Consider the following 13,945-nt stretch of genomic DNA (forward strand, 5'->3'; position numbering starts at 1 on the left):
TAGGATGGGGCTTGATGGGGGACATTAGAATAGGATGAGGGACATAATTACAGGATGAGGGACAATATTACAGAAGGGGGGCAGGATGAGGAAACATTACATTACCCAGGGGACATTATTACAGCATAGGGACATTATGCAGAACATTATTTCAGGAGCCCATACATATGACCAACAAGCTGGTGTGGGTCAGGTCAAAATTTTGCATCAGAGCTCATAGTACTCTAGTTACGCCAGTGTATCTTAGCTATATGACATCACTTTATGAGAACCAAAAAGTCTTTTATTTCCTTGGAATCTCTTGTAGAAAACTACTTATGGTGTTTTCCAGTAACAGTAGTAACTTTCCAGGTTTCCTCATGCTGAATCGAATCGGCATGACCCCATAGTATAACATGCTATCCAATAAAACATCTGATCGCAGTCCACCATGTTATATGCTTGGGTGAGAACCCCTAAATTTCAGGCTTGTGGGATGTCAGGTAGATGGCACTGTATATATTTTTCTGTCTGCAATAAGTTGTTGCAGTAATGTATTAAAAATAAGATCAAGGGTGGAAATACCATGGTGCACCCTGTGCAGCTGACAGGGGCCCAAGAGATAAGAGGGTCCATTTCCACATCCAAAGCATATAGAATTGTAGATTGTGATGAGCTACTAGACTGAAAAGGGCCCATATACTGTTCTTGGACGGGGGCCCTTTCTATTTTGGTCCAACAATGAATAAGATATATAATGGGTTCCAGTGGTGCATTAATGGTAAATGTACATAAGACAGAAAATGTAAAGCACATGGCTAAGGAAGAATACTAATTTGGCAGATATGGATTTCCACATCTTGGCATCACGCTATTGACCTATTGTTGGCATGTTGTAATTGTACAAGCCCCGTTCTGAGTTTCAACCAATTGTTGTGAGGGGAACAGAGGGGTAAGAGGGACACAATAAAATTCTATATGCTATGCATTAGGAGAATACATCTCTGAATAATAGGCAACAAATCAATGAACCCAGGGCTGGACTGGCCATCTGGCAATTCTGGCAAATGCCAGAAGGGCCTGTCTGATTGTGGGCCACCTTGTCTGCTACGTTGTTAATAGAATCAGTGTTCTGAAGACACTCACATGTTAAGAGTTGTGACAAAGCGCCAATTTGCTGACTCTGTCACTTACCCCAGCAGGCCACGGGTATCCTTAGAAATATTGGTCTTGTAGTAAATCTTGCTTTCCTCCATCCGGGGTAATATTAGTAATAATATATCCCATCTGGTGCTTGGGGACAGAGACAGCATGGGCCCGTGTGATTTAAAATGCCAGGGCTGAATTTCAGCCCCAGTCCGTACCTTATGGACCCTACGGACTGAGGTGACATGTCACATGTGACCCGGGTCTGAGAGTAACAAATCACTGCATGGCAGAGCCTGGCATCAGTAAACTACTTGACACCTGCCAGGGAATGTTAATGATCTTTAGTTATTAAATATTGAATTGAGTGTCCAATGTGCAATCCATGCATTCTATATGGAAGAGAAGAGCTGAAAATATACTGGAGGTAATTTATTTATTAGCAAGTTGTTATCAGTTAATACAACACAGGTAGGTTATGCATCATAGCTGTTATCGGGTTTCCCACGAGGCAGAAAAGAATGATCCGTTTAGACGTTCTGCAAAAGAAAACGCATAAAGTGTAAGACTTCCATCTGTATATGAAATGCTTGGAAGTTGCAGTGAAAGTGTTACTTTATAGTTTGGATAATGTAAATTAAAAACATATTGATCAGTTAACCTTTTCCCCAAATAAATTTATAGCTTCAAAAGTAACCATTATTTTAATAATTTTATAATTCAATAGTACACGTGCAAATGTGCAACTTTGTATTATTTCTTATCAGAGAAATCTGCTTCTTTCTCCTCCTTTTTTATAAAAATAAAAAATAAAATGACAGCTAATCATTAAAGTCTAAAATCACATATTACAGTTTTTTTTATGAGCAATCAAAAAGTGATAATATTCATGTTAATTGCATTATACATCTGTCTGTCATGATGTATGGCTATGCTGGGCATACATGAAGCAGTACTGCCGCTAATTGAGTGCATTATTGAAGGACCCACTGCACCCAGTTTCATTGCACCTATTGTCACTTGCCGTCAGAATAATACTTGAGACCCTTTTTTCCGGAGGAGGGTATAATCTAAAGTGTTCATAGCTGTCACTTACGCTGTTGATCCAGGAGATGTAAGAGGAGACCTTGGTAAACACAGATGGTTTCTGGTAGTAATTGCATCCAAGAGAAGATCCAAAGCTGACAATACCATGGACCTGATACACACCACTGACAGAGCAGTTAAGGGGTCCGCCAGAATCACCCTAATGTGCAGAGATGAAGAAGCATATTTATTGTTTTATAGTATCATTATTTCTAATGTAGGCACATAAATATTATGGGAAGCTCCACGTAAAAAAAAGAATTGTATGCAAATACAACTTACATTGCAGGAAGACTTGACTCCATCTCCACCGGCACAAATCATGGAAGTCTTGACAGTGCTGCCCCACCAGGAGCTGAGAGAGCAGGTCGCGTGGGCAACTACAGGCAGAGTGGCTTGCTGGAGAATAGTGGCAAGAGATCCACCGGCTGTGTAGGAATAATAGTCCCTTGTAGTAATTGTTATTTACTGTGTGTTACATTAAGGCAGGAGCAGATGCTCTAATTTGCCCCCCCCCCCCCCCCCAGTAAAAAAATTAGCATTCGGCGGCGTCACAGAAGACGATATCACACAACTTGGCATCCTTTACAAAAAAAATTTCCTCCTCCTGAAGCCCATATTCCCCTTTCATTGCACCTATAAAGTATGATGCCAACAAAAGTGCCACACAAACACTGGATGATACCCCCACAGTGAATTCCTCCACAGTACCCTCCACACGCATGGTATGATGACCTAATGTAAACCACTACAGCTCCCCTGGCAAAGTATGGTGACCCCAACACAGTATGATCCCCCAACTGTGATCCCCACACAGTCCTCCAAGTAGTAAAATGGGCTTACTTACAGTTTCATGGCCCCACACTTCACCATACTGTATAATGGCTCCCACTAGCCCCCTAAATAGTGTAATGGACACCACACAGTATGATTGACCCAACACAAACCTTCACACTGTGTAAATGCTTGCATACAGTATAATAACCCCCATTTAGCCCTCCATAAAGTATAAAGGCTCCAACATAGCCATCCACATTTTATAATGATCCCCACATAGCCATCCAATATTATAATAGCAATCCATATATTATAATGGGACCCATAATCCTCCATGTATTATGCCATACCTATAGTCTTTCATATAGTATAATGCACTCCCCATAGTCCTCTATATAGTATAATGCAATCCAATAGTCCTCCATATAGTAAAAGGCACCGTTCTGCGCTGCTGATATATAATATGCGGATCCAGGATACACATAAGTAGGTTTGCGGTTTTATTACTCGACGTGTTTCAAAGTTTTCACACCTATTCCTCAGGACAAAACCACATATGTGGCTATGTGCTGAGGAAAAAGTATGAAAACTTCGAAATGTGCTAACTAATAAAACTCCAAAGCTACCTAGGTGTATCCTGGATCTGCCTATTATCTACCAGCAATGCGGAATGTCCACATTTTTGTCCCATATACACACTAGAGAACCTAGTAGCACTGATGAGAGGTGACCAGGTAGAGATGTGCAAGTGCCCCCCCTTCACTTAGCCCAATTATCCTCAGGAGAATGCTTAATTCCCTAGATGTCTATTTTAACTTATTTACAAAATCATGTGATGAAGCACGTTCTAAAAAAAACTAAAAATCACATCTGACTCTGTATTCAACACATTGACAAGTTGTGGTGGCAAACATGAGTTTTGCTAATCTAGAAAAAGCTCCTTGTATAGAAAATATTGTGTACAAAGGACTTACTGCTGATTCTTCCCCATCCCGTAACAACGCAGTTGTAGTTGTGGGCCAGGGTATCGCCACTTGCTGGCAGTGTAGCCACTTTCACGTAACTGTTCAGGGTAGCACTGGAGGCCAGCCACAGGATAGCAATGTCATATCTGTAGGAGGAGGTGATACACATGTATTTCTGCATATCATGGAGCGATTTTATCATAGGGGCAGCACGGTGGCGCAGTGGTTAGCACTACAGCCTTGCAGCGCTGGGGTCCTGGGTTCTAATCCCACCCAGGACAACATCTGCAAAGAGTTTGTATGTTCTCTCCGTGTTTGCGTGGGTTTCCTCCGGGCACTCCGGTTTCCTCCCACATTCCAAAGACATACTGTTAGGAATTCTAGATTGTGAGCCCAATCGGGGACAGTGATGATAATGTGTGCAAAACTGTAAAGCGCTGCGGAATATGTTAGCACTATATAAAAATAAAGATTATTATTATTAAAAATGAAATAAAAGTCCCGATCGGAGTCACATCACTGGAGGTAAAGAAGACTCTGATGTGACCGCAAAAGGATTAATTTCACTGGTACAGATACAGATGTGAAATGAAGGAATTAGTGGCAAATGTGTGGTCTGTAGAGGTGGCTGTATAATCTACTAATAATAGTAACTATATTACTGACCATATTAGTAGCAGTAATAATAATAAAAATAATAAATTATCATAAGAAATTATTGGCACATGTGTCGTCTGTAGCAGTGGCTGTATAATCTATTCATAGTAGTGGATATTCAGAGATTGGAGGCAGCACACCATTCAGACTGAGAAAAGCTTGAGAAAGGTTCTCACTAATGTACCGAAACGTTGCCATGTTGGGCCATTATACAGAAGTGTTTTTTTCCCTCTGAATGATGTGCTGCCTCCAATCTCTGAATATCTACTTCAGGTTTGGTGGTTACCTAGGAGGCCTTGCACCCAACCTGTGATTGCTCGTGCTGCTATTGCTGTTTCAATTCAATTTCAGATACATTACTTACCATATTAGTAGTGGTAATAATAATAATAATACATTATTCTAGGGTAACTGTTGTTTTAATTCATATTTAATGCACCAATAGCACACATGAAAATAAGCAACTTTGCAATATATCTTATCAGAGAAATCTGCTTCTTTTTCTGCCAAAATCGATCAGCGATTACCAAAATTCTCAATTCTGAGGTAAAATCTGCATTTGGTGAAGACACTGTCCCATTACTGGGAAAGGAGATGGCGTCTGCTACTGATTAGATCCTATATAAATAGTAAGAAGAGGGGGGAGCTCTACGTCTATGACCTCCCTCCTCTGTCTACACAGAATCTAAGACCCGCCATCTCCTCTCTCAGTAATGGAAAAGTCTGTCTTCACCACATACAGATTTTACCTCAGAATTCAGAATTATGATAATGGCTGACCAATTTTGCCAGAGAAAGCAGCAGATTTTATTACACAGTTGCTTATTGTCGTGTGAACCATTGATTTATGAAATAAAAATGATAATGACGGTCACACTACTATCGGCAGATTACAAAAAGCTTAACAAAAAGTGCAGCTAATACCTGTCATTTAATGTCATGATTTTATGTAATTATACTTTTTGTTTAAGACCTCAGTACGGCCTTCATCATTTTTTTTTTTTTGGGTGGGGATTATGTACTGTTAGCATGAAATCTTTTCACTCTTAAGAATTTTTTACCCAGCAGCAACGTTGTTGGTGTTCCAGCTAGCGTGTTTCCTGATGGAAGAGACGGAAATGGTCTGTTCAGTGCCATCGTTGGCACTAAGACTGTGGTCTCCAAGAACCACACGGAAGGCATAAGAACTGTTAGGAAAGACAAGATGGAAAGTTACTCTCTACTTCATGCATGTACTTCAGTCATTTTGTACAAGCAAAAAGAAACCTTTGAAAATCGCCTCTTTTGAGCAGCTTACACTGCTTCTAGTCTCTCCTATTAAATGCCAAATTACAATATGGCAAAAATCAACATAGAGGTGCAGAAAGTACTCTCTGATTTTTATGTGATTTTCTGAAAATTGGGACAAAATGTTGCAGATGTGATGTGTGGCCTTGCTTTAAGGAATTATACTAAAAGGAGTTTTCTGGTTTCGAAAAAAAAAAAAATCAAAACCCTGTCCTCCTGGCTACAATTTGATTAAAAAAAATGAACTGTCATTTACTCTCCCTCTCGGGTCTCGCACTGAGTTTACCGCAATGACCAATGTCCATTATTGTCTGCAGCGCTGATGTCATATCACAGCGGTGCAGCCAATCAGTGATTTGAACGTCTCTGTGCAGCTCATTTTGGTAAATTAGGCAGAGCCGCTGACTAACTGATTGGCTGTAGTGCCGTCAACGTGAAGTCAGACCCGCAGACAACACCATACGTACTTCTGAAGCAATGGAGGAGATTAGCGCTGGACCTGGGGAGGGTAGGAGTTTTTTTTTCCAAAAACAGAAACAGAAATCCCTTTTAATACTATTTTAATTTCGCCATTTCTATCATGGCCCCATTACCTGGACCACCATTTAGTCTTACTGATAGCACTGAAGTTAAAGTTAATCACTTATCCATACATCCATCGATTTATCTGATCACATAATAAGACAGTATTACAAAAGTCATGATTACCTGTCCACACAATGAGCAGCAGTCAACACACGGTTGGCACGGATGAGGGAGGCTCCACAGGTGTGGTACCAGCTGCTGCCAGACTGATACTGGAGAGATACCTGGAGGAAGCCCATAATACAGAACATTATACATTACAGCAGCAATCATGACAAACCTCTCTTTCTAAAAACTTTTTTTATTTTGTGATCAAATCTGTAACCGTTTACTTTGGGCAAGTCTTTCAGTGTGTTATTAGATACTGGTCCATTAGACAGATTTGTAATGTGAATCCTGGTCATCATAAGCTAGAGATCACTATAAATCATGCTGTAAATTGCTTGTGCTGCATTGGTAATTCAATGGTTTATTTCATTTCAGCAGGCATTTTCCGTAGTTCTTAGATTGTCAATGTAATCACTATCTAATGGCTAATATCCTGGATTATCCTGGATCGCCTCGTACCTTTCCAACCGCACATTCAGCGTCTCCCACTCCCATACTACCTCCTCATCCCACCCTCTCTCTGTTGGAGTCCCCCAAGGCTCTGTTCTAGGACCCCTACTCTTCTCAATCTATACACTTGGCTTGGGACAACTCATAAAGTCCCATGGATTCCAGTACCACCTCTATGCTGACGACACTCAGATCTACCTCTCTGGCCCAGACGTCACCGCTCTGCTGTCCAGAATCCCAGAGTGCCTATCAGCCATATCCTCCTTCTTCTCCTCTCGCTTCCTCAAACTCAATGTGGACAAATCTGAACTCATCATCTTTCCTCCATCCCACAAATCTTCCTTACTTAACCTATCTATCGCAGTCAATGACATCATGCTTTCCCCTGTACCCGAAGTCCGCTGCCTCGGAGTAACCTTCGACTCTGCCCTGTCCTTCAAACCACACATCCAAGCTCTTTCCACCTCCTGTCGCCTCCAGCTCAAAAATATCTCCAGGATCCGTCCTTTCCTCAACCCACAATCTACTAAAATGCTTGTGCACGCCCTCATCATTTCCCGCCTTGACTACTGCAACATCCTTTTCTGTGGCCTCCCTGCTAACACCCTTGCACCTCTCCAGTCCATCCTTAACTCTGCTGCCCGACTAATCCATCTCTCTCCTCGCTACTCCTCCGCTTCCCCCCTCTGCAAATCTCTTCACTGGCTCCCATTCCCTCAGCGTATCCAGTTCAAATTGCTAATACTGACCTACAAAGCCATCCACAACCTGTCTCCTCCATATATCTCTGAACTAATCTCTCGATATCTTCCTTCACGTGACCTCCGGTCCTCCCAAGACCTCCTTCTCTCCTCCACACTTATTCGCTCCTCATCCAATCGCCTCCAAGACTTCTCCCGAATATCCCCCATCCTCTGGAACTCTCTGCCCCAACACGTCCGACTATCAACCACAGTCGGATCCTTCAGACGGAACCTGAAAACTCGTCTCTTCAGGAAAGCCTACAGCCTGCACTGACACCGCTGCTGCCTCATCACCAACGAAGCTACCGCCTCACCAACACCGGAGCTACCGCTTCACCAACACCGGAGCTCCCGCCTCACCAACACCGGAGCTCCTGCAACCCTCAACCTACTGTCTCCTTCCCCATAATCCTGTAGAATGTAAGCCCGCAAGGGCAGGGTCCTCGCCCCTCTGTATCAGTCCGTCATTGTTAGTTTGTTTACTGTATGTGATATTTGTAACTTGTATGTAACCCCTTCTCATGTACAGCACCATGGAATCAATGGTGCTATATAAATAAATAATAATAATAATAATAATAAGAATAGTATACTTTTATTACCAATAATGCTGTTTTTAGTGAAAATTTTTGTTAAAGTTATGGCCAATCAGTGTATCACTTCTGAGCAATTTGTTGTTTACTGCATGTTGTCAAGATTAATCTGCAGTTACAAACCAGCAGGACAGGCCACATAGTATATTGCACAGCCCACGTAGAATGTAGCACAGCCCACGTAGTATATAGCAATGTGGGCATCATATTCCTGGTAAAAAAAGAATTAAAATAAAAAATAGTTATATACTCACCTTCCGTTGGCCCCCGGATCCAGGCGAAGCGTTTACCGTTGCTCCTCGCACGCTCCGGTCCCAAGAGTGCATTGCGGTCTCGCGAGATGATGACGTAGCGGTCTCGCGAGACCACTACATCATCATCTTGCGAGATCGCAATGCATGGAGTGGTCTCCGGAGCATCGCGAGGAGCGGGAAAGGCCTGTTCTGGATCAGAGGGGCCGACGGACGGTGAGTATATAACTATTTTTTATTTTATTATTGTTTTTAACATTAGATCTTTTTACTATTAATGCTGCATAGGCAGCGTCAATAGTAAAGAGCTGGTCACACAGGGTTAATAGCAGCATTAACGTAGTGCGTTACACCGTGGCAGAATGCGGTCCGATAACGCTGCCATTAACCCTGTGTGAGCGCTGACTGCGGGGAGTATGGAGCGGGCGCTGACTGCGGGGAGTAAGGAGTGGCCATTTTCCCGCCGGACTGTGCCCGTCGCTGATTGGTCGTGGCTGTTTTGCCACGACCAATCAGCGACTTGGGATTTCCGTTACAGACAGACAGACAGACAGACAGAAAGACGGAAGTGACCCTTAGACAATTATATAGCAGATTGCCAGCAGGGTTTCCATTAAAGATTAGAAGTGCAATTTTAACCACCTCTCCTCCATTCAAGCTTGTTTCCCATGTATTGTTTCTCATCATAAATCAGCAGTGCAAGTCTTCCCTTGTCTGTGCCAACTTTGTGTTGTATGCAGTGAAAATTTGAGTTATAGCTGTGCTGACTCTAAAATTGTCAACGTATCCCAAAATTCCCAGGGAATGGAGATAGAAGCAGGGTGAGTGACAACAGCCCCCTGATGATGATTTATTTCAGGGCAGAAAAGGAAGTAGTAGCAGTGACAGCAACCCCAGGGCCCTGATGATGAACACTCAAACAAATTGTGATCATAAGTAGGAAGCAAAAAAATACAGGCAAAAAGTTTAAGCAGAGAGGGAAGGGTAGGGCATTTGTAATTGAAGTACTTAAATTAGTTAGATTATTAAATTTAATTTGACATATGGTATAAAATTCACTTATTTTTTATTTACAACCCCTTTATATAAGTTAATTATTCTTCTTAACGTTATCCCAGAATAGAAAATGTATATTTGATGCATTTTTTAAAAGTAAATATACATTTTTTTTTTATTGAGAGGCTGAAGTCACAGATTTACTTATAGTAGAGCTTTTCAGCCTTTGTGTCTATATCAAGCTTGCCCTGGGCTCTGGCAGCTAAGTGTTATCAATTAGCCTTTTGGCAAATGATTTTTAGTTGCTTTGGTGGGATCTATTGAAGAGCGAGTATTCTCCTGACATGGGTTTCCCCGAGCATGCTCGGGTGGTCTCTGACTATTTTGGCCTGCTTGGAGATGTAGTTTTCGTCACCTCAACTGCATGATTTGCGATTGCTAGACAGGCTGAATACATGTGGGAATTCCCTAATAAACAGGCAACCTCCACATGTATTCAGGCTGTCTAGCAGTCTCAAATCATGCAGCTGCGGCAATGAAAACTAAATCTCCGAGCACGCCAAAATTCTCGGAGACCACCTGAGCAAGCTCGGGGGAACCCGAGTAGCGAGTATACTTGCTCATCACTAGTGAGATCATAAAAAGATATTCTTTTTCCTCATCTTGTTCTACTGCCTTTTTCTCAAGAGACCTTAATAACACTTATATCACAAACAGCAATTGTACTGTATGTAGTCACAGTGCCGAAACCTGATTAGTAGTCAGTATTAGGGTTGAGCAAAATGGATCGGACAAATTAAAAAAATCGCCGACTTTCGGCAAAGTCGAGTTTCGCGAAACCCGACTCGATCCTAAAAAAGTAAAAGTTGCTCAACTCTAGTCAGTATATTTTATCTGTAGAATGTATGCATCTTTTAATACATAAAAGTGACACTAACCTGCCAGGGCCAAGCATTCTTTGCTGCATTACTGCCTCCTACCACACGTACATTTTCATTATCTTCAAAATAGCGGATGTCTTCATCAAGACATTGTCCTATAGATAGAATAATACAGATATTAAAAAATGCAGGAATTGGAAAAAAAGTATGTTTATTAAGACAAAGGCGTTTTGTCTGATTGGTGCATTTCTTTTTTTAAAAATTATTGGAAGGTGTTAATATTGGGCCGTACTGCATATGACTCTGCAAGGAAAATTCAGAACATCCTATGTATGGGGAAGGCGGCAGGGAGAGTCCAAAGAGAATGGGCTTCTTGGACTAGTCTTCTAAGTGGCATAGTCCTCGGCCAACTTTTGAAAGTACAGTATATTATTCCAGAAACTCTGCAGTGTCTGATTCATGCCGCCCATTGTACAGGGAGCATGAATCAGCTGTCAGGTTCCCTTTAAATATGATCACTAGTGTAAATGCATTATTTTCAATTCTCTTTGGACAGCGAATCGCTACAGTTTCCCATACATATTCCAAACCAAATCATTATGTCAGACTAAGATACCATTTTGATCAATCAATTCATTGATAAACCATAATACACATATGCTCTAGTCATTATCAGCAGAATTTGTCAAAAAAGTCTAATAAAACAGATCACCCTTTGAGGAAACAGCAAGCTTCTGAAGAAACCATTATATTTCCATGCATTTATGGCCCACAATAGTAATTGCCTGTTTTAGTTGATATTTATCTAAAGTACACGGTCACATTTAATATCTTTCAGCTGCTTATTCATCAACATCCATTAATACAATAGTATGATATTATCAGTTTTACATTTCCTGTTATTAGTTTACTTTGTTAAAATATTTGGGAAAATTATGAAAAAAAATTAGCAATATAATTTCTGGTCTAAAAACATGTATTACTGTATATTACAAATAATGGGAGACCTTACCGCAGATGACAAGAGCAGCGAGTACAAGAAGCCTGAGCATTGTTAGACGATTCCCTGAGAAATCTCCTGTGCACACCTTGGCTTGGTGTCTCGTTATATACCATTATCGGAGTGCCGGCTTACAGTGGGAATGTTTCCAGGTGTCGCCAAAAAAAGCAGTGGTAAATATAAATGCAATTTTTCTCAAGGTCAAGAAACTTATGTAAATATTTTTTTCAAGTTTAGTATCAGAAATGGAAATAATATAGAAAAGATTGCAACACTTTTTCCAGAGCATATGGATTTACTAAACCACCATATTTGCCCAGTAATGAAATTGTCTAATTAATAACTATTTATTTTTAGTTTTTCTAGGATCTAGCATTTTATGAATACTTTATTGTCTCCATGTAATTTTAGGTAACCTGTCTAAGACATAAAGTGGTGAGAAAATAGACAAGCCCTAAAATCTCTCATGGGCCTTATTCAGTCATCAGAATTTCACATACGGTAAGTGTTTTTCTTAAAAAGAACACTTTCCCATTGGAATTTATGGAGTTGTTCACATTTTCCAATTTTTTTGCGGACCGTGAGTACAGAAAAACCAATCATGGAGAAATGACCATATTAAAACTGTTTTGCTTTACTAGTTCTCTTTGATCCTATTACACAAACATTTTACATAATATTTAAGATCACATTTATCCGGCGCTCTACGCTGAGCACTTAGTTTGTGATTTCCATCTAAATCTCTGAGTGACGTGACAGATGAAATCCCCAAAGTCCATAAAGAAACAAAGGACCAGCGCTCCATCCGGGTGTAGTATTCCAAACAACGATCTTTATTAAGCCATGTTTATTTATTAAGCAACATTTCAACCCGAAGGTCTTTTTCAAGCATGTCTGATCATGCAAGGGAGCAGCCTTATATAGCGTGGATGCCACACACCGCACCAATCGCCATCAGGTCAGCCCCCTGCCTCATAATATCACATAAAAATAACAAAACACACATCAGATACATATCTCATAAAAGTCCACCACCGCAGATACAAACACCATAGGGGAGACATGGAAAAGATCTACATTATATAAAATCCACAAGTTGTTTACCTTTATATCAGCCAATTAGACAGATGCATCAATTGTTGCCATAGAGATGTAGACCAATCGTAAGTGAATCAGACTCCACCAATACCTCGAAAAAAAAAATGGAGATCTCTGGGTCAGATTCTATGGAGGTGCGAATGAAAAAACTTTGCTCTTTTGTCTCTGGACTTCATGGGGAGCTGCAGGCTATAAAAACAAAACTGGGGACATTAGAATCGCAAACTAATCATAATGCGAATGTGGCCGATACGTCTATTCAGGCCTTAGCATCTCGACTTTCAAATGTGGAGACTACAGCTGCAACCATGGTATCTGCTCCAATCCCAGCTCCTGGTCCGGCTTTTCCTAAACTCCCACCATTCAGGTTTGGTGGTGAAAGAGAGAAATTTCGGGGTTTTTTGAATCAATGTCAGCTGTATTTCTCTGCACGTGCGGCCCAGTTTGCAACTGATCGGGATAAAGTGTTGACTATAATTATGTTGCTAACAAACAAAGCGTTAGCCTGGGCTAATCCTCTGATTGAGACTAATGATGTGTGCTTGAATTCCCTGAAAGACTTTACTGCAGCAATGTGTCAAATGTTTGATGACCCTAATCGGAGTATCACAGCTGAAACCGCACTACTGACACTACGTCAAGGGAAGCGTCCTGTTGTGGAATACGCAATGGAGTTTCGGAAATGGGTGCTGGATACTACATGGTGCGATTCAGCGAAATATGCAGTGTTCAGGAGAGGTTTATCTGCTTCCATCAAAGATGAACTAGCTCGAGGTGAATCACCTACTAACTTGGCTGACTTTATACATCATTGTATTGATATTCGTCTCACCGAACGTCGTCAAGAAAAATGAGCTGATCGTAATAACTTTATGCCTTTTCCATCCCCCACCAAGGAGGCGCTGACTAAGACTTTATCTCAGACAGAGCTGGAACCTATGCAGGTTGACGCAGTACGGAGGAAACCCATCGATGCACGTAAGGAATATCGTTTCAAGGAGAATCTATGTTTTTACTGCGGTAAATCGGGTCACTATATTTCAGAGTGCCCTGGGAAAAATCGCAAGTCGGCAGCTGCAGTAACTGGACTTGACTTTTCGGATGTATCTTCAGAGTGTTCTCTTCCACACAGACAGGAAATATCCGCTGAAAACTTTGATTTTCCTGATGATTCATCGTTAACATCATCACCTGTGGACATAGCCTTACTTTCCGTAAGTTCTACCACGGCGAGGAGGGATTCGCTCTGCTGCGTTTCCGTCAAAATATGGGTGTGTTCCTGCTGGATCACCTGCTCTGCCATGATAGACTCTGGAGCTTGCAGCAATCTCATGGACATCTCC

The 13,945-nt window shown here is 41.3% G+C and overlaps 1 protein-coding gene across 1 annotated transcript; it reads right to left on the bottom strand.

Moving 5' to 3' along the window:
• Positions 1-1,544: 1,544 nt before the first annotated feature.
• On the bottom strand, positions 1,545-11,628 carry LOC138670884 (chymotrypsin-like elastase family member 1). Its single transcript, XM_069758633.1, has 8 exons — positions 11,517-11,628; positions 10,562-10,659; positions 6,606-6,706; positions 5,672-5,797; positions 3,963-4,099; positions 2,494-2,639; positions 2,222-2,371; positions 1,545-1,664 (listed from the first exon to the last, which is right to left on the bottom strand). Exons 1-8 carry the CDS (start codon positions 11,554-11,556, stop codon positions 1,656-1,658), a joined length of 807 nt encoding a protein of 268 aa, XP_069614734.1. The 5' UTR covers positions 11,557-11,628; the 3' UTR covers positions 1,545-1,655.
• Between the last annotated feature and the right edge of the window lie 2,317 nt (positions 11,629-13,945).

Source organism: Ranitomeya imitator, chromosome 3, assembly GCF_032444005.1.
Source record: "Ranitomeya imitator isolate aRanImi1 chromosome 3, aRanImi1.pri, whole genome shotgun sequence".
Taxonomy (NCBI): domain Eukaryota; kingdom Metazoa; phylum Chordata; class Amphibia; order Anura; family Dendrobatidae; genus Ranitomeya; species Ranitomeya imitator.

Bases quoted from the DNA above. Each gene is read 5' to 3' on its own strand.
- LOC138670884 (XM_069758633.1), bottom strand. From the start codon at position 11,556: ATGCTCAGGCTTCTTGTACTCGCTGCTCTTGTCATCTGCG. The intron at 10,660-11,516 runs GTAAGGTCTCCC...TTCTATCTATAG, and splicing joins CGCTGCTCTTGTCATCTGCG to GACAATGTCTTGATGAAGAC. The intron at 4,100-5,671 runs GTAAAAAATTCT...CTCCTCCTACAG, and splicing joins ACCAACAACGTTGCTGCTGG to ATATGACATTGCTATCCTGT.